The sequence below is a fragment of the Notechis scutatus genome, unplaced genomic scaffold (genome assembly GCF_049901735.1).
Source record: "Notechis scutatus isolate UNSWTSFEM ecotype Mainland unplaced genomic scaffold, rNotScu1.2 NSCUCTG156, whole genome shotgun sequence".
Taxonomy (NCBI): domain Eukaryota; kingdom Metazoa; phylum Chordata; class Lepidosauria; order Squamata; family Elapidae; genus Notechis; species Notechis scutatus.
In genome coordinates, this window is record NW_028263033.1 from 1 (window position 1) to 18,141 (window position 18,141).

The 18,141-nt window shown below is 44.3% G+C and overlaps 2 protein-coding genes across 2 annotated transcripts; both read right to left on the bottom strand.

Moving 5' to 3' along the window:
• Window positions 1-5,045: 5,045 nt before the first annotated feature.
• LOC148128698 (zonadhesin-like) lies at window positions 5,046-12,434 on the bottom strand (the record flags this gene model as incomplete). Its single annotated transcript, XM_087948522.1, has 6 exons — window positions 12,251-12,434; window positions 11,953-12,132; window positions 9,751-9,865; window positions 8,544-8,638; window positions 6,997-7,173; window positions 5,046-5,477 (listed from the first exon to the last, which is right to left on the bottom strand). Coding segments are annotated over exons 1-6 (1,183 nt in total), but the record flags the coding sequence as incomplete, so codon positions are not given.
• On the bottom strand, window positions 12,259-16,071 carry LOC148128699 (uncharacterized). The gene is made up of 4 exons (XM_087948523.1): window positions 16,049-16,071; window positions 14,500-15,963; window positions 14,002-14,444; window positions 12,259-12,500 (listed from the first exon to the last, which is right to left on the bottom strand). The coding sequence occupies exons 1-4, from the start codon at window positions 16,069-16,071 to the stop codon at window positions 12,454-12,456; spliced, it is 1,977 nt and encodes a 658-aa protein (XP_087804649.1). The 3' UTR covers window positions 12,259-12,453.
• Between the last annotated feature and the right edge of the window lie 2,070 nt (window positions 16,072-18,141).

Here is an 18,141-nt window from a genome sequence, read left to right on the forward strand (position 1 = left end):
GTCCCGGACTTATAGATGATCTGACCTTACTAACACCACCAATATTCCTAAGGATTGGTTGGGAGTTATTTACCCCTGGTGTATCTATTCTCCAATCCAAATGTTTGTATCGGTGTTACTCTTCCGTGCTTTTAAAAACGGTATAAAAGTCACAAACGCTACGTATGTCGTCGGACATCTTGGCACCCTGCACAGTGACCGGGTCTTTGAAATCCATCCCCAAGGGTGGGTTATGCTACCGGTTTGGACCGGTTCAACTGACCTGGTAGTAAAAAAGACGCTTCCTGGTGTAGCCAGGTGGCGGAATCGGACAGTGGGGGAAGAACGGGGAGCGGTCAGGGAGTCAGGGAATGAGGGTCCTGCGTCCGACGCAGAGATGGGGCCAGGACCATCTGGGAATAGGGGTGCCGCCTCGGGAGTCTGGGAGCAGCGAGGAAGAGGAGCCAGGGTTCCCCGCGTGCGTATGCACAGAGCTGCCAGAAGGCGAGAGCAGCTGAGACAAAGGGGGGCAACTCGGGAGTTTAAGGCTGGGAGGGGATCGCCCCCTCCCCTAAGGGATAAAAGCCAGACCTCGAGGACGAACCCCTTTGCAGGAAGCAAGGTTGTTCGTTCGGTTCCGAGTCCTCCTTGAAGCTCTTTGTAACTTCGGTTGGTTTCTTTTCTAGTTCATTGGATCCTTCTGGGTTTGTTTTTTTTTTTTTTGCATCACTTTCACCGAACTGAAAGGTGGGTGCTTATCTCGAGGAACTATTTTGAGATTCCTTCCCAGCTGGGAATGAAAACAATTCCCAGCGTTGCAGTATTCTATTCTATTCTATTTCCTCATCTATTCTATTTTCTATTCTATTCTATTCTATTCTATTCTATTCTATTCTACTCTATTCTATTCTAATGTTCTATTCTATCCTATTCTATGCTATGCTATGCGATGCTATTCTATTCTATTCTAATGTTGTATTCTATTCTATTCTATTCTATTCTATTCTATTCTATTCTATTCTATTCTAATGTTCTATTCTATTCACAGAACTGAAAGGTGGGTGCTTATCTCGAGGAACTATTTTGAGATTCCTTCCCAGCTGGGAATGAAAACAATTCTATTCTATTCTATTCTTATTCTATTCTTATTCTATTCTAATGTTCTATTCTATTCTATTCTATTCTATTCTATTCTATTCTATTCTATTCTATTCTATTCTAATGTTCTATTCTATTCTATTCTATTTCCTAATCTATTCTATTTTCTATTCTATTCTATTCTAATGTTCTATTCTATTCACAGAACTGAAAGGTGGGTGCTTATCTCGAGGAACTATTTTGAGATTCCTTCCCAGCTGGGAATGAAAACTATTCTATTCTATTCTATTCTATTCTATTCTATTCTATTCTATTCTATTCTATTCTATTCTATTGTATTCTATACTATTCTAATGTTCTATTCTATTCACAGAAGTGAAAGGTGGGTGCTTATCTCGAGGAACTATTTTGAGATTCCTTCCCAGCTGGGAATGAAAACTATTCTATTCTATTCTATTCTATTCTATTCTATTCTATTCTATTCTATTCTATTCTATTCTATTCTATTCTATTCTATACTATTCTAATGTTCTATTCTATTCACAGAAGTGAAAGGTGGGTGCTTATCTCGAGGAACTATTTTGAGATTCCTTCCCAGCTGGGAATGAAAACTATTCTATTCTATTCTATTCTATTCTATTCTATTCTATTCTATTCTATTCTATTCTAATGTTCTATTCTATTCTATTCTACTCTATTCTATTCTAATGTTCTATTCTATCCTATTCTATGCTATGCTATGCGATGCTATTCTATTCTATTCTAATGTTGTATTCTATTCTATTCTATTCTATTCTATTCTATTCTATTCTATTCTATTCTAATGTTCTATTCTATTCACAGAACTGAAAGGTGGGTGCTTATCTCGAGGAACTATTTTGAGATTCCTTCCCAGCTGGGAATGAAAACTATTCTATTCTATTCTATTCTATTCTATTCTATTCTATTCTATTCTATTCTATTCTAATGTTCTATTCTATTCTATTCTACTCTATTCTATTCTATTCTAATGTTCTATTCTATTCTATTCTACTCTATTCTATTCTAATGTTCTATTCTATCCTATTCTATGCTATGCTATGCGATGCTATTCTATTCTATTCTAATGTTCTATTCTATTCTATTCTATTCTATTCTATTCTATTCTAATGTTCTATTCTATTCACAGAACTGAAAGGTGGGTGCTTATCTCGAGGAACTATTTTGAGATTCCTTCCCAGCTGGGAATGAAAACAATTCCCAGCGTTGCAGTATTCTATTCTATTCTATTTCCTCATCTATTCTATTTTCTATTCTATTCTATTCTATTCTATTCTATTCTATTCTACTCTATTCTATTCTAATGTTCTATTCTATCCTATTCTATGCTATGCTATGCGATGCTATTCTATTCTATTCTAATGTTGTATTCTATTCTATTCTATTCTATTCTATTCTATTCTATTCTATTCTATTCTAATGTTCTATTCTATTCACAGAACTGAAAGGTGGGTGCTTATCTCGAGGAACTATTTTGAGATTCCTTCCCAGCTGGGAATGAAAACAATTCTATTCTATTCTATTCTTATTCTATTCTTATTCTATTCTAATGTTCTATTCTATTCTATTCTATTCTATTCTATTCTTTCTATTCTATTCTATTCTATTCTATTCTAATGTTCTATTCTATTCTATTCTATTTCCTAATCTATTCTATTTTCTATTCTATTCTATTCTAATGTTCTATTCTATTCACAGAACTGAAAGGTGGGTGCTTATCTCGAGGAACTATTTTGAGATTCCTTCCCAGCTGGGAATGAAAACTATTCTATTCTATTCTATTCTATTCTATTCTATTCTATTCTATTCTATTCTATTCTATTCTATTGTATTCTATACTATTCTAATGTTCTATTCTATTCACAGAAGTGAAAGGTGGGTGCTTATCTCGAGGAACTATTTTGAGATTCCTTCCCAGCTGGGAATGAAAACTATTCTATTCTATTCTATTCTATTCTATTCTATTCTATTCTATTCTATTCTATTCTATTCTATTCTATTCTATACTATTCTAATGTTCTATTCTATTCACAGAACTGAAAGGTGGGTGCTTATCTCGAGGAACTATTTTGAGATTCCTTCCCAGCTGGGAATGAAAACTATTCTATTCTATTCTATTCTATTCTATTCTATTCTATTCTATTCTATTCTATTCTATTCTAATGTTCTATTCTATTCTATTCTACTCTATTCTATTCTAATGTTCTATTCTATCCTATTCTATGCTATGCTATGCGATGCTATTCTATTCTATTCTAATGTTGTATTCTATTCTATTCTATTCTATTCTATTCTATTCTATTCTATTCTATTCTAATGTTCTATTCTATTCACAGAACTGAAAGGTGGGTGCTTATCTCGAGGAACTATTTTGAGATTCCTTCCCAGCTGGGAATGAAAACTATTCTATTCTATTCTATTCTATTCTATTCTATTCTATTCTATTCTATTCTAATGTTCTATTCTATTCTATTCTACTCTATTCTATTCTATTCTAATGTTCTATTCTATTCTATTCTACTCTATTCTATTCTAATGTTCTATTCTATCCTATTCTATGCTATGCTATGCGATGCTATTCTATTCTATTCTAATGTTCTATTCTATTCTATTCTATTCTATTCTATTCTATTCTAATGTTCTATTCTATTCACAGAACTGAAAGGTGGGTGCTTATCTCGAGGAACTATTTTGAGATTCCTTCCCAGCTGGGAATGAAAACTATTCTATTCTATTCTATTCTATTCTATTCTATTCTATTCTATTCTATTCTATTCTATTCTATTCTATTCTATTCTATTCTAATGTTCTATTCTATTCTATTCTATTCTAATGTTCTATTCTATTCTATTCTAATTTTCTATTCTATTCTATTCTATTTCCTAATCTATTCTATTTTCTATTCTATTCTATTCTATTCTATTCTATTCTATTCTATTCTATTCTATTCTATTCTATTCTAATGTTCTATTCTATTCTATTTCCTAATCTATTCTATTTTCTATTCTATTCTATTCTATTCTATTCTATTCTATTCTATTCTATTCTAACGTTCTATTCTATTCTATTCTACTCTATTCTATTCTAATGTTCTATTCTATCCTATTCTATGCTATGCTATGCGATGCTATTCTATTCTATTCTAATGTTGTATTCTATTCTATTCTATTCTATTCTATTCTATTCTATTCTATTCTATTCTATTCTATTCTATTCTATTCTATTCTATTCTAATGTTCTATTCTATTCACAGAACTGAAAGGTGGGTGCTTATCTCGAGGAACTATTTTGAGATTCCTTCCCAGCTGGGAATGAAAACTATTCTATTCTATTCTATTCTATTCTATTCTATTCTATTCTATTCTATTCTATTCTATTCTATTCTATTCTAATGTTCTATTCTATTCTATTCTATTCTATTCTATTCTATTCTATTCTAATGTTCTATTCTATTCTATTCTATTCTAATTTTCTATTCTATTCTATTCTATTTCCTAATCTATTCTATTTTCTATTCTATTCTATTCTATTCTATTCTATTCTATTCTATTCTATTCTATTCTATTCTAATGTTCTATTCTATTCTATTCTATTCTATTCTAATGTTCTATTCTATTTCCTAATCTATTCTATTTTCTATTCTATTCTATTCTATTCTATTCTATTCTATTCTATTCTATTCTATTCTATTCTATTCTATTCTATTCTATTAACGTTCTATTCTATTCACAGAACTGAAAGGTGGGTGCTTATCTCGAGGAACTCTTCTGAGATTCCTTCCCAGCCGGGAAGGAAAACCATTCCCAGCGTTGCAAGTAAAACTACGTCTTGCTGGCGATGCGCGGAACGACGGTTTAGGAAGCTTTAGGATCAGAACACGCAGGATTGGCCCTTCTCCCAGCCCGCCCCTGCGCCTTTCTCTTCTTTACCCTCTCGGCGGATTGGCGCGGCGGAGCACCCCGCTCGGCGTTCGGAAAGCCGGGTGCGCCGGTGAGACGCCAGGCGTCTTAGCCGGGGGCGCGTGCGTCCACGAGGACCGAAACCGGGAGCGGAAGGGCTCGGGTCCCACCGCGACATTCGGACCGATTTCTCCAACCCAGGCCCCGCCCCCCCCATCCGCGAGACCCGTGAAAACTCCGCCCCGGCCCTTCTCACCACGTGGTAGTTCCCGTCGGCGTCGGTGCAGCCGCACTGGCTGGCGGGCACGCACTGCTCTCCGCTGAGGACGTAGCCCGGGTCGCACACGCAGCCCTCCACGCAGGGCAGGGCCGGGCAGTCGTTCTCGGGGGCGGGGCCCGAGCAGGTGGCGGGGCAGGCGGGGCCGCAGGGCGTGTAGGAGCTCCCGGGGGGGCAGTTCAGGGCTGGGGAGAGAAGAGAGAGAGATTTTCCTTTATGTACACTGAGAGGTTTTACACCAAGACAAATTCCTTGTGTGTCCAATCACACTTGGCCAATAAAGTATTCTATTCTATTCTATTCTATTCTATTCTATTCTATTCTATTCCATTCCATTCCATTCCATTCCATTCCATTCCATTCCATTCTATATTCTATTCTATTCCATTCCATTCCATTCCATTCCATTCCATTCCATTCTATATTCTATTCTATTCCATTCCATTCCATTCCATTCCATTCCATTCCATTCCTATTCTATTCTATTCTATTCTATTCTATTCTATTCTATTCTATTCTATTCTATTCTATTCCATTCCATTCCATTCCATTCCATTCCATTCCATTCTATTCTATTCTATTCTATTCTATTCTATTCCATTCTATATTCTATTCCATTCTATATTCTATTCCATTCCATTCTATATTCTATTCCATTCCATTCTATTCTATTCTATTCTATTCTATTCTATTCTATTCTATTCTATTCTATTCTATTCCATTCTATATTCTATTCCATTCTTTATTCTATTCTATTCCATTCCCATTCCATTCTATATTCTATTCCATTCCATTCTATTCTATTCTATTCTATTCCATTCTATATTCTATTCTATTCCATTCCATTCCATTCCATTCCATTCCATTCTATTCTATTCTAATGTTCTATTCTATTCTTATTCTATTCAATTCTATTCTAATGTTCTATTCTGTTCTATTCTTATTCCTATATTCTATTCTAATTCTATTCTCATTCTAATTCTATTCTATTCTTCATACCATTATTCTATTCTATTCTTATTCTATTCTTATTCCTCTATTCTATTCTATTCTATTCTATTCTATTCTATTCTATCCAATCCTATCCTATCCTATCCTATCCTATCCTATCCTATCCTATCCTATCCTATCCTATCCTATCCTATCCTATTCTATTCTAATGTTCTGTTCTGTTCTATCTACTCTACTCTACTCCATTCCATTCCATTCCATTCTCTCTTCTCTTCTCTTCTATTTTATTCTCTTCTCTTCTATTTTTTCTTCTCTTGGTCTCTTCTCTTCTCCTTTCTCTTCCTCCCTATTCTGCATTCCATTCCATTCCATTCCTTAAAACCCGTCCTTCCCGCAGGATTGTTTCAGGAACAGATAGTAACCCCTGGCTTCATCCTCCGTCCATCCTGCAACACCAGGCTGGTGTAACTATGGTGTAACTATGGAGTAACTATGGAGCGGAAGCCTTCAATCCAAGGCACGCTAGCCCTTAAAAACCTTTCGCTACTCTTCCGCCTTTTTTTTTACTCCAAGCAGGCTGGGGCTGTTGTAGGTTCTGGCTGGGCAGAAGAGCAACCCAGAAGTTACTCCAATCCATCCCCGGACAACCCCCGTTGTCCGGATTTCTTACAGAAATTAGCAAACGAAGGGAAATTTGCTCCACCGAGAATCCCACCCCTGGCCAAGTCTCTCCAAAACCGGGGATATATTTACGGCAAAAAGTGCTGTTCCTCCAGGCGATGGTGACCCCGGCTTGGGCACAGCGATCGGCGTAGGACTGGAGGGCGAAGCACAGCATCCCTGCGTCTCCGCCGGTCTCGCAGAGGTCGTAGAAGCAGTTCTCAAAGGGCCCCTCGGGGGGCACCTTGCCATGGCACGGAGCAAACGGGCCTACGGGGAAAGAGAAGGTCCGTTCACCATCCACCCCCCAGGGGACAGAGGGAGACCCACAAGCTCCTAGAAAACCAGGCACTTTGGTCTCCGTAGGGACTAGGACAGGCATCGGCAACCGGTGGCTCTAGAGCCAATGGGGCTCTGGAGCCGCCTGTGGCCCTTTCCATCCCTTTGCTGTGGCTCCTGGTCGGCTCCACAATGGATCGGGCTTTTGGTTAGGACAGGTAGAGGAAAAAGGACACTCTATGGCAGTGGGCCATAGAGCGGCCCACTCTATGCCAGGAGGACACTCTATGGCAGTGTAACCACCATAGAGTCTGGTTGGCTCCACAATTGATGGGCTTTGGGTTAGGACAGGTAGAGGAAAAAGGACGCTGCGCTAGGAGGAGACTCTATGGTTGGGGGAACCGCCATAGAGTCTGGTCAGCTCCACAATTGATGGGGCTTTGGGTTAGGACAGGTAGAGGAAAAAAGGAGGCTGTGCTAGGAGGAGACTCTATGGTTGGGGGAACCGCCATAGAGTCGGATCAGCTCCACAGTTGATGGGGCTTTTGGTTAGGACAGGTAGAGGAAAAAGGACGCTGCGCTAGGAGGAGACTCTATGGTTGGGGGAACCGCCATAGAGTTGGGTCAGCTCCACAGTTGATGGGGCTTTTGGTTAGGACAGGTAGAGGAAAAAAGGAGGCTGCGCTAGGAGGAGACTCTATGGTTGGGGAACCGCCATAGAGTCTGGTCAGCTCCACAGTTGATGGGGCTTTTGGTTAGGACAGGTAGAGGAAAAAAGGACGCTGTGCTAGGAGGAAACTCTATGGTTGGGGGAACTGCACACACATGTGCATGTGTGCACCGCACAGCTAATTTCTGGCTGGTTTGAAGCCTTTTTTTCGGCCTTGAGGAAGGCTTCTGCGGGCTTCTGCAAACTTGGCAGGCCGAAAACTAGGTCCGCTTCGCCACTTTTCTGGGTTTTTTTTAAATCGGAAATACCAGAAGTGACGAAACGGGCCCAGCTTTTCGGCCTGCCAAGCCTGCAGAAGCCTGCAGAAGCCTTCCACAAACCTCGGGGAGGCCAAAAAAAAGGCCTCGAACCGGCCCCAAAATCAGCCGTGAGGTGCCATGAGGGTAAAGGGGTGGCAGGGGTGGGGTGGGTGGGGATCACGCACACGTGCATAGCGGGGGGGGCGCGCCTTGCCTTCTGGGTGCTGGCCCAGAAGCGGGAGCATGCAAGGGCGTGCCCCATTTTGGGCCCAGGAGCCCAAGAAATGGTTAGCCACCCCCCTGGTATAGGGCTGGACTAGAAGATCTCCAAGAGCCCTTCCAACTCTGTTATCCTGTCATTCTTTACTCCCCTCCTAAAAAAAATCTCTTACCTTGGGGATCTGTCAGAATCCCACAACTGGTGGGTCCCTGCACCTCGCCTGCAATTTCCGGATTGCATTTCTCAGGATCTTTCGAGTTGGTGCAGCTGCAAAAAACAACAACACAACACACCGTACAAGTTACGGAAAGGACGGCCTTCCTCCAACCCGTTGTTCTTCGGGTGTGTTGGATGACACCTCCCATGACCAGTGCTGGGAGGAGGAAGAGCGGGAGGGGAAGGAGGGAGGAAGTTGTGTGTTGCGATCCAACACACCTTGGGCATATTGTCCAGCCTTTCTTGTGACCTCCCAAGGTTGCTTTCCCTCTGAATTTTCGTAATGATCTCTTCCTTCCTTTAAATGGCTTTTTTTTTTCAAACTTGGCCACTTTTCAGATGTGTGGACTTCAACTCCCAGAATTCCCCAGCCAAGCACTTAAAATGGCCAGCTTTGAAAAAAAAAATGTTGCTTTAAAATGAGGGGTCTTCAAACTTGCAACTTTTAAGACTGGTGGACTTCAACTCCCAGAATTCCCCATCCAGCACTTAAATTTGCAGGTTGGAAAAATGGTTGCTTTAAAATGAGGGGTCTCCAAACTTGCAGCTTGAAGACTGGTGGACTTCAACTCCCAGGATTCCCCATCCAGCACTTAAACTTCCAGGTTGGAAAAATGTTGCTTTAAAATTATGGGTCTCCAAACTTGCAGCTTTAAGACTGGTGGACTTCAACTCCCAGAATTCCCCAGCCAGCATTTAAATTGCCAGCTTTGAAAAATGTTGCTTTAAAATTATGGGTCTCCAAACTTGCAACTTTAAGACTGGTGGACTTCAACTCCCAGAATTCCCCAGCCAAGCACTTAAATTTCCAGGTTGGAAAAATGGTTGCTTTAAAATGACGGGTCTCCAAACTTGCAACTTTTAAGACTGGTGGACTTCAACTCCCAGAATGACTGGGGAATTCTGGGAGTTGAAGTCTACCAGTTCTTAAAGTGGCCAAATTGGGGGACCCCTGCTTTAAACAATGGAGGATTTTAAGACGGGGGGGGGAGGGAACCCACGGTGCTTATAGCTACCATTTCAAATCTTGAAATTAAATTAGGTAAAAAAACAGTTTTTTTTAGGAAATTTCCAAGCCAGGCCAGCTTGGAAGTTAGTAGGAAAACGTTGGCACTTTCCTGTTTAAGATGCCAGGGTTCCAGCCAAAGGTGCGGGAGACTCACCTGGCATCCCCTACGTTGGGTATTTGCCAGCTCTTTCCCAGCAGGTTGGCATCTGCCCCCGCTGAGGTGCCGTTGGGCATGAGGTTGTCATTCCCTACTTGTCCGTCAAAGTTCCCTAAAAAAGGAGAGAAGACATGTGAACAATATAGAAGAACTTTATTATGAAACTTTTGCAAAAAGGGAATTCTGCCCGTAGTCGGAAGACGTGGCTCCCAGGAAGGCTGGGGTTTATATACCGGTTCAGGGATACAGTCTCTTCCCCTTTCCGTCTTCTCAATCTATCCAGCTACGTATCTAACTATGCAACACCCCTATTGTTGTAGCATACCATCTGTTTCCTCGTCCTGTTTACCTGTTCCCAGTTCCGGTCATCTCCATCATTAACGTGACACCGGACAGCGTAGCCTGCCAAATACGTAACCTTTCTACAAAACCATCGAGAATTCTGACGTCATATTCCAGTAAATGAGCTTAGGTTAACCCCGAGGTTAAACGTGGAGTGACTGTTGCTTCCTATTTTCACCGGTGTAACTTTACGTATCACAAATGGGGTGGGGGTGGGGTCAGTTTCTCATGTGTGGCACATCTCTACGTCAGTGATGGCTAACCTATGACACGCGTGTCACTCGTGACACGCCGAGGCACTTTGACTGACACGCCTGTTGGTGTGGGGGAAAACCTGCACATTTAGAGGCTGCCTGTGCTCTGCTCCGATCCCTGCTCCCTGCTTGTGGCGTGGAGGCGTGGTGTCACCGCTGCCACAAGATCTTTGCAGCAGAGAACCAGTTTTAACCGCCATAAACTGAGGTTTGTCCGTTTCATTACCTCAGGAACGCTACAGGAGGAAAGGAGATCCATGAGGTTCACAGCCCTGTAAGGTGGCCTTCCGATCGCCACATCCTACACCTGCAGCCCTGAGACCAGGGAGACAAGTTTCACAGCCCGGTGTGATCACCCCAGCCCAGTCCGTCATAAACCAAATTATTGATATTTCTTGAAGTGACACACGACCCGAGGAAGGCTACACTTTTCCCCGATTTTCGACACACCAAGCTGAAAAGGTTAGCCATCACTGCTCTAGGCAGTCCCGGACTTACGACCACCCAAAATCGGGATTAAAAACTGTGGACGCTGAGAAATTCTGACTAAATCGAAATCGTGCGGCCCGGCCGATTGTCGGAAATCCCGGTTTGGCTGAACCAGGGCGAACCGGCAACATTTCACCTCTGTCATATACCCCTTCCTCAGGGGTGGGATTCTACCGGTTCTGTCCGGTTCTATAGAACCGCTTGTTAACTTTCTAAGCGGTTCGGAGAACCGGTGGTTAGAAGCGATCTCCTTTTATCTTGTTTTTTTCCCCACCCTTATTACATTCTTGGCAGACAGCCTAGACTTCCTGTCTCCGGAGATTGTGAGGCTTGGCTTTCTTAAAGGGGAAGGGTTGTTTTAAGATTTTTACACTGCTGTTGGTTGTTTTAAGATTTTTACACTGCCGTTGGGAGGAAATACTTCCCTGGACCGTCGGCCCTTTGAAGGAACAATTGAATAACGAAGCGAAGCTTTTAGTGACAGGGAACCAAGATGAGTGTGACATTCATCAAGGCTTCTTGGCTGGCTAGAAAGATTGACATTTCAACGTGAGTCGACACACCCTTTCTGAGTTTTGGTCTAAAACTGGTTTTTGACGAAGCTTAAATTCTGTGCTTGGTGACGTTTCATCCTGGGTTTATTTATAGGGATAATTTCCCCTATATTTATAGGGATAATTTCCCCTATATTTATAGGGATAATTTCCCCTATTCAGCTTCAACAAGCAACAGCTACTGTTGTGATGTAATTATTTGTATTATGTTTGAATTTTTTTTTTCTGACTCGTGGATTTTTTTTCTATCTGGGGAGGGGTTTTCCTTCACTGCTTTAGTGGTACCTGGCACTGTCCTTTTGGGTGGTGTACTTCCAAGAAGCAGGATGCAAGCTTGGCCCTTATTTCTTTCTTTTTTTTTACTGCCTTTACGGCATGTGACCTTTCCTTAAATCGGGATGATTTCCTTAGGATATCTTGTGAGGCGAGTTCGACCAGCTGGTATCTTTACGTGGTGCAAATGGATCTAAGGATTGCTTTTCCTGAGTGTGCTTTTCCCGGAGAGCTTAAATGCTAAAGAGTTGGCCGCTCATAAAAGGTGACCCGTCTCAACTCCTTACCGCAAAGACCGCACAGCTTCCCAGAATAGGACGACGGGATGGAGACCTCGGCGTGGTGGTTCCCGCCAAATCTCACCGACAGGCCGAAATCCGCTTGGAGCCGAACAAAAGTGCCGCTCAGGCGCACGGACACGCGTTGCTCGGCCACCGAGACAGGCAAGGTAACTCGCTTTCGTTTACCTGTGTGGCAGGAGAGTCGAGAGAAGGTTCCAGTGATGGGAGCAGGAGGCGGGGGGGGGGGGCTAATGTTTTCAGGAACCAGGAGTATCCGTTCAGGAAGTGGGATCCCAGGGAAAACTCACCGTTACTCTCCGCCCTTTCAGCAGGACAATCTGGGTCCCGTACACAGTTACGTTGACCGACTTGAGGTAGGAGACCTGGGTGTTGCTCCCGCGGTGTTCGTTGGTGGTCTGGATCTGGAAGGTGGGCTGGCCGGGCGTCGCGTTGCAGGTGGCGGTCAGCAGGTAGGTGCAATTCCCCATGAAATGGAAGAGGCGGCCGTCACGTTGTGTAATGGGGATCTCCGGAAACGACGCAGGAGGCAGAATCTTTGGGAAACAAAGAGAGCCGTGACGGCACGCGGAGCCATTGGTATCATCGCGTGAGCCGCAGGCACCTGCGGCGCCATGCACGGCGCCTCACAGCTGATTTTCGGCCTCCCAGAGGCTCGAAGAAGGTTTCTGCAGGCTTTGCGGGCCGAAAACGAGGCCCGTTTCGTCACTTCCTGTTTTGCCAGAAATACTCGAAGTGACGAAACGGGCCTAGTTTTCATCCTGCAAAGCCTGCAGAAACCTTCTTTGGGCCTCTGGGAGGCCGAAAATCAGCGGTGAGGCGCCGTGCAGGTAAGGGGGCAGCGGTGGCCGTGGGGGTGGGGATTGCACACGCATGCGTGGCGGTGCGGGAGCCGCGCATTGCCTTCTGGGGAGTCCCCGTTCCCCCCTCCTGACTTGGGTAAAGGACACATGAAACGCTGCTCGCTCCCACGGATTGAACCGGTACGTTAAAGCAATTTGTTTCCTAGGTTTTTGAGCATGGGCAGAGTGATTTTTCTTCTCCTCGTGGGGTGTTTTTTTTTTCCTGCTCCTCAATTTGATCCTCCGTAGCTATAAACGTTTCCTCACCAAAAGGGAGATATTTGGGGATTATCAGAAAAAGGAGTTCTCCATGATACGGATGTCCAACTCGCCATCACGTGGCGTTTCGTGACTTTCCCCCCCCCCCTTCACGGAGCTGGAGCGGATGCGGCTGTGCATGATGGGCTGCCAGTTGGACACCCCTGCTCCGTGTCAATCAAAGCAACCCCAAAGCCCTCCTTCAATTCAGTCCAAAACATTCTCGCGAAGGTGGACTAATGATCTCAGACAGTTATCAATCCTAGAAGACTATCCGGTAAATAGTTCCACGCTCGCTGTTGACAAGGAAGGCTGGGTTAACAGACCTAGATCCACGCAACCAAACAGGCGTTCCCTGCAAAAGCCCCCCTCCCCTTTTGCTCCACTTTTAATCCTGATGGGAGGGGCCATTCATCGTCCACCTGTGGCCTAACTCGCACATCAACCTTGAGTTCTTCATTGCTCCTTTTTTTTACAAGTTCTGTGCGCGCGCGCTGGGAACTGGTTGCAAAACTGCTCCCCAACCTCAGTACTATCTGAACCCAAAGGCAGCTGATCACTGCCAGCCTGCCCCGGCCCTCATCCAAGCCTTCCTCAGCCTCCAAGACGGGCCCGGCTTCCTCCCCAATCTACTCACTACTGTCCGACAATGTTGCTGGCTCCTCCGACTGCCGGTGGGCCGCAACAGATGCCGGCAATCTTGGCTAAAATTCTCTTTTTTTCCTGGCCTAACAGCGAACGGCATGTTTTTCATCAGAAAAAACAACAACATTTTGCTCGTACTGTTGTTATTCCGCCCTTACTATTCTCGTTCAATCGCTGTGTTATTATTATGTTTTTAACAACTGCCATTTTCACCTTGCCCAACATAACATTTCTGAAGTAATGAGTGAAACAGCGAGACCTATTCGATTACAACCCACTCGGAAGAACCAACCTGGAAGCGGTCCAGGAGTCGTTGGGTCCACGTCTGGTCTCCTTGATGTAGGTTTCGGGGTATCAACAGAATCCGTCAGCAGGGGACGCATGGTGGTGGAACCAGAAGACTGGGCACTTGTAGAAGTGGTAGCTGTTCCAGAGGTGACGGTGATGTTGGGACGGATAGTTGTACTGGGCGTGATAGGGGTAGCGGTTGTTCCAGTGACGTTGGGATGGATAGCTGTACTGGGGGTGACAGGAGCCGCGGTTGTTCCAGTGACGTTGGGACGGATAGCTGTACTGGGGGTGATGGGAGTCGCGGTTGTTCCAGTGATGTCGGGACGGATAGCTGTACTGGGGGTGACAGGAGTAGCGGTTGTTCCAGTGACGTTGGGACGGATAGCTGTACTGGGGTGATGGGAGTCGCAAGTTGTTCCAGTGACGTTGGGATGGATAGCTGTACTGGGGGTGACAGGAGCCGCGGTTGTTCCAGTGACGTTGGGACGGATAGCTGTACTGGGGGGTGATGGGAGTCGCGGTTGTTCCAGTGATGTCGGGACGGATAGCTGTACTGGGGGTGACAGGAGTAGCGGTTGTTCCAGTGACGTTGGGACGGATAGCTGTACTGGGGGTGATGGGAGTCGCGGTTGTTCCAGTGACGTTGGGATGGATAGCTGTACTGGGGTGACAGGAGCCGCGGTTGTTCCAGTGACGTTGGGACGGATAGCTGTACTGGGGGTGATGGGAGTCGCGGTTGTTCCAGTGATGTCGGGACGGATAGCTGTACTGGGGGTGACAGGAGTAGCGGTTGTTCCAGTGACGCTGGGACGGATAGCTGTACTGGGGGTGATGGGAGTCGCGGTTGTTCCAGTGACGTTGGGATGGATAGCTGTACTGGGGGTGACAGGAGCCGCGGTTGTTCCAGTGACGTTGGGACGGATAGCTGTACTGGGGGTGATGGGAGTCGCGGTTGTTCCAGTGATGTCGGGACGGATAGCTGTACTGGGGGTGACAGGAGTAGCGGTTGTTCCAGTGACGTTGGGACGGATAGCTGTACTGGGGGTGACAGGAGTAGCGGTTGTTCCAGTGACGTTGGTATGGATAGCTGTACTGGGGGTGACGGGAGTCGCGGTTGTTCCAGTGACGTTGGGACGGATAGCTGTACTGGGGGTGACGGAGTCGCGGTTGTTCCAGTGACGCGGGACGGATAGCTGTACTGGGCGTGACGGGAGTAGCGGTTGTTCCAGTGACGTTGGGACGGATAGCTGTACTGGGCGTGACGGGGCTAGCGGTTGTTCCAGTGACGTTGGGACGGATAGCTGTACTGGGGGTGACGGGAGTCGCGGTTGTTCCAGTGACGTTGGGACGGATAGCTGTACTGGGGGTGATGGGAGAAGCGGTTGTTCCAGTGACGTTGGGACGGATAGCTGTACTGGGGGTGACAGGAGTCGCGGTTGTTCCAGTGACGTTGGGACGGATAGCTGTACTGGGCGTGACGGGAGTCGCGGTTGTTCCAGTGATGTTGGGATGGATAGCTGTACTGGGCGTGACGGGAGTCGCGGTTGTTCCAGTGACGTTGGTATGGATAGCTGTACTGGGTGTGACAGGAGTAGCGGTTGTTCCAGTGACGTTGGGACAGATAGCTGTACTGGGCGTGACGGGGCTAGTGGTTGTTCCAGTGACGTTGGGATGGATAGCTGTACTTGGGGTGACAGGAGTCGCGGTTGTTCCAGTGACGTTGGGATGGATAGCTGTACTGGGCGTGACGGGAGTCGCGGTTGTTCCAGTGATGTTGGGATGGATAGCTGTACTGGGCGTGACGGGAGTCGCGGTTGTTCCAGTGATGTCGGGACGGATAGCTGTACTGGGCGTGACGGGAGTCGCGGTTGTTCCAGTGACATTGGGACGGATAGCTGTACTGGGCGTGACGGGAGTATCGGTTGTTCCAGCGGTGACGGTGACATTCGCATGGATCGCTGTGCTGGGAAAAACTGGCGTGGTGGTCAGTGTCCCTTGAATGGTGGGGCTGGGGGAAAATGTCCCGTTTGGTCTGGAGGTCCCAGGGCTCGGTTGCCGTGACGTTGTCCATTTTGGAGTAGCGGTCGTTCCCGAGTGGATGGTGACGTCGGGAACGGCAGCTGTGGTGTTGGCGACGGAAGGAAGTGGCGTCGTGGCCAGACTTTCATTCCTGGTGAGGCCGGAAGTGCTTGTCGTGACAGGGACCGGCCGGTTGGACTGGGCAGTGGTCCCTGTGATTTTGGTGGCAGTGGCTGGACTGGACGTTGTGGGTCCCGAGATGGTCGATTGTTCTTGCGGTACACCTGGTCCGTCCGACGGAGCTGTGGAGATGGTTCTTGGAGGCACATTTGTCGGTGGGTGTTCTGGAAAGAAGAAAAGGAGAACCATTTTGAAATTAGGACCATCAAGGATAACCCTCTTGGGCCTCTCTGGCCAGTCAGAGCCTGTACCCATCACAGACGCTCCAGAGATACGGCGAGTATTTTCTTTCTTTCTGCTGCGAACGTCTTTCGTGTCCCCTTCGCTTGCTTTCACACAGTGTCACCAACACCCACAGTTCCCCTCTGAACCGAAACCCAGGGTGGGCTGGTTTTTTTTTAAGTCTTCAATTCTCCATAAAGTTTTTAAAACAACCCCAAAGTTTTTACTCTTTCAAATAATCATTTCCAACCCCCAAAAAAGGGGAAAAATAAGGTGAAAAATCGATACAATGTCCGAAAGCAACAGAAAAGGGGAATACAGAAGAAGGTGGAGATTAAGAGGGTGGAGATCAAGAGATGGGGAAAGGGGGTAAAAAGGCTAGACTGGAGAAGGAAGGAAGGGGAAAAAAGGAAGAGAAGTGACAAAGGTTTGAAACAAGACGTAAAGAAACAGGATTTCTTCAGAGATAACGGGTAAAAATACAATTCAAAAAGAGATTCTGCAAAAGTACGTAAGACTGTATTGTTGTATGTGTCTTTGAAATCATGGTAGAAAACTGGAACACTGCACGATTATAAAATGTTTAATGATAAGTAATTGGCCATTATTGTTTTAATTATATTACAAAGTGACAAAGGTTTGAAACAAGATGTAAAGAAACAGATTTCTTCAGAGATAACGGGTAAAAATACAATTCAAAAAGAGATTCTGCAAAAGTACGTAAGACTGTATTGTTGTCACGTGGTCTTTGAAATCATGGTAGAAAACTGGAACACTACACGATTATAAAATGTTTAATGATAAGAGTTTAATTGGCCATTATTGTTTTAATTCTATTACAAAGTGACAAAGGTTTGAAACAAGATGTAAAGAAACAGGATTTCTTCAGAGATAACGGGTAAAAATACAATTCAAAAAGAGATTCTGCAAAAGTACGTAAGACTGTAATGTTGTATGTGTCTTTGAAATAATGGTAGAAAACTGGAACACTACACGATTATAAAATGTTTAATGATAAGAGTTTAATTGGCCATTATTGTTTTAATTATATTACAAAGTGACAAAGGTTTGAAACAAGATGTAAAGAAACAGGATTTCTTCAGAGATAACGGGTAAAAATACAATTCAAAAAGAGACTCTGCAAAAGTACGTAAGACTGTATTGTTGTATGTGTCTTTGAAATCATGGTAGAAAACTGGAACACTACACGATTATAAAATGTTTAATGATAAGAGTTTAATTGGCCATTATTGTTTTAATTCTATTACAAAGTGACAAAGGTTTGAAACAAGACGTAAAGAAACAGGATTTCTTCAGAGATAACGGGTAAAAATACAATTCAAAAAGAGATTCTGCAAAAGTACGTAAGACTGTATTGTACGTGTCTTTGAAATCATGGTAGAAAACTGGAACACTACACGATTATAAAATGTTTAATGATAAGAGTTTAATTGGCCATTATTGTTTTAATTATATTACAAAGTGACAAAGGTTTGAAACAAGATGTAAAGAAACGGGATTTCTTCAGAGATAACGGGTAAAAATACAATTCAAAAAGAGATTCTGCAAAAGTACGTAAGACTGTATTGTTGTATGTGTCTTTGAAATCATGGTAGAAAACTGGAACACTGTACGATTATAAAATGTTTAATGATAAGAGTTTAATTGGCCATTATTGTTTTAATTATATTACAAAGTGACAAAGGTTTGAAACAAGATG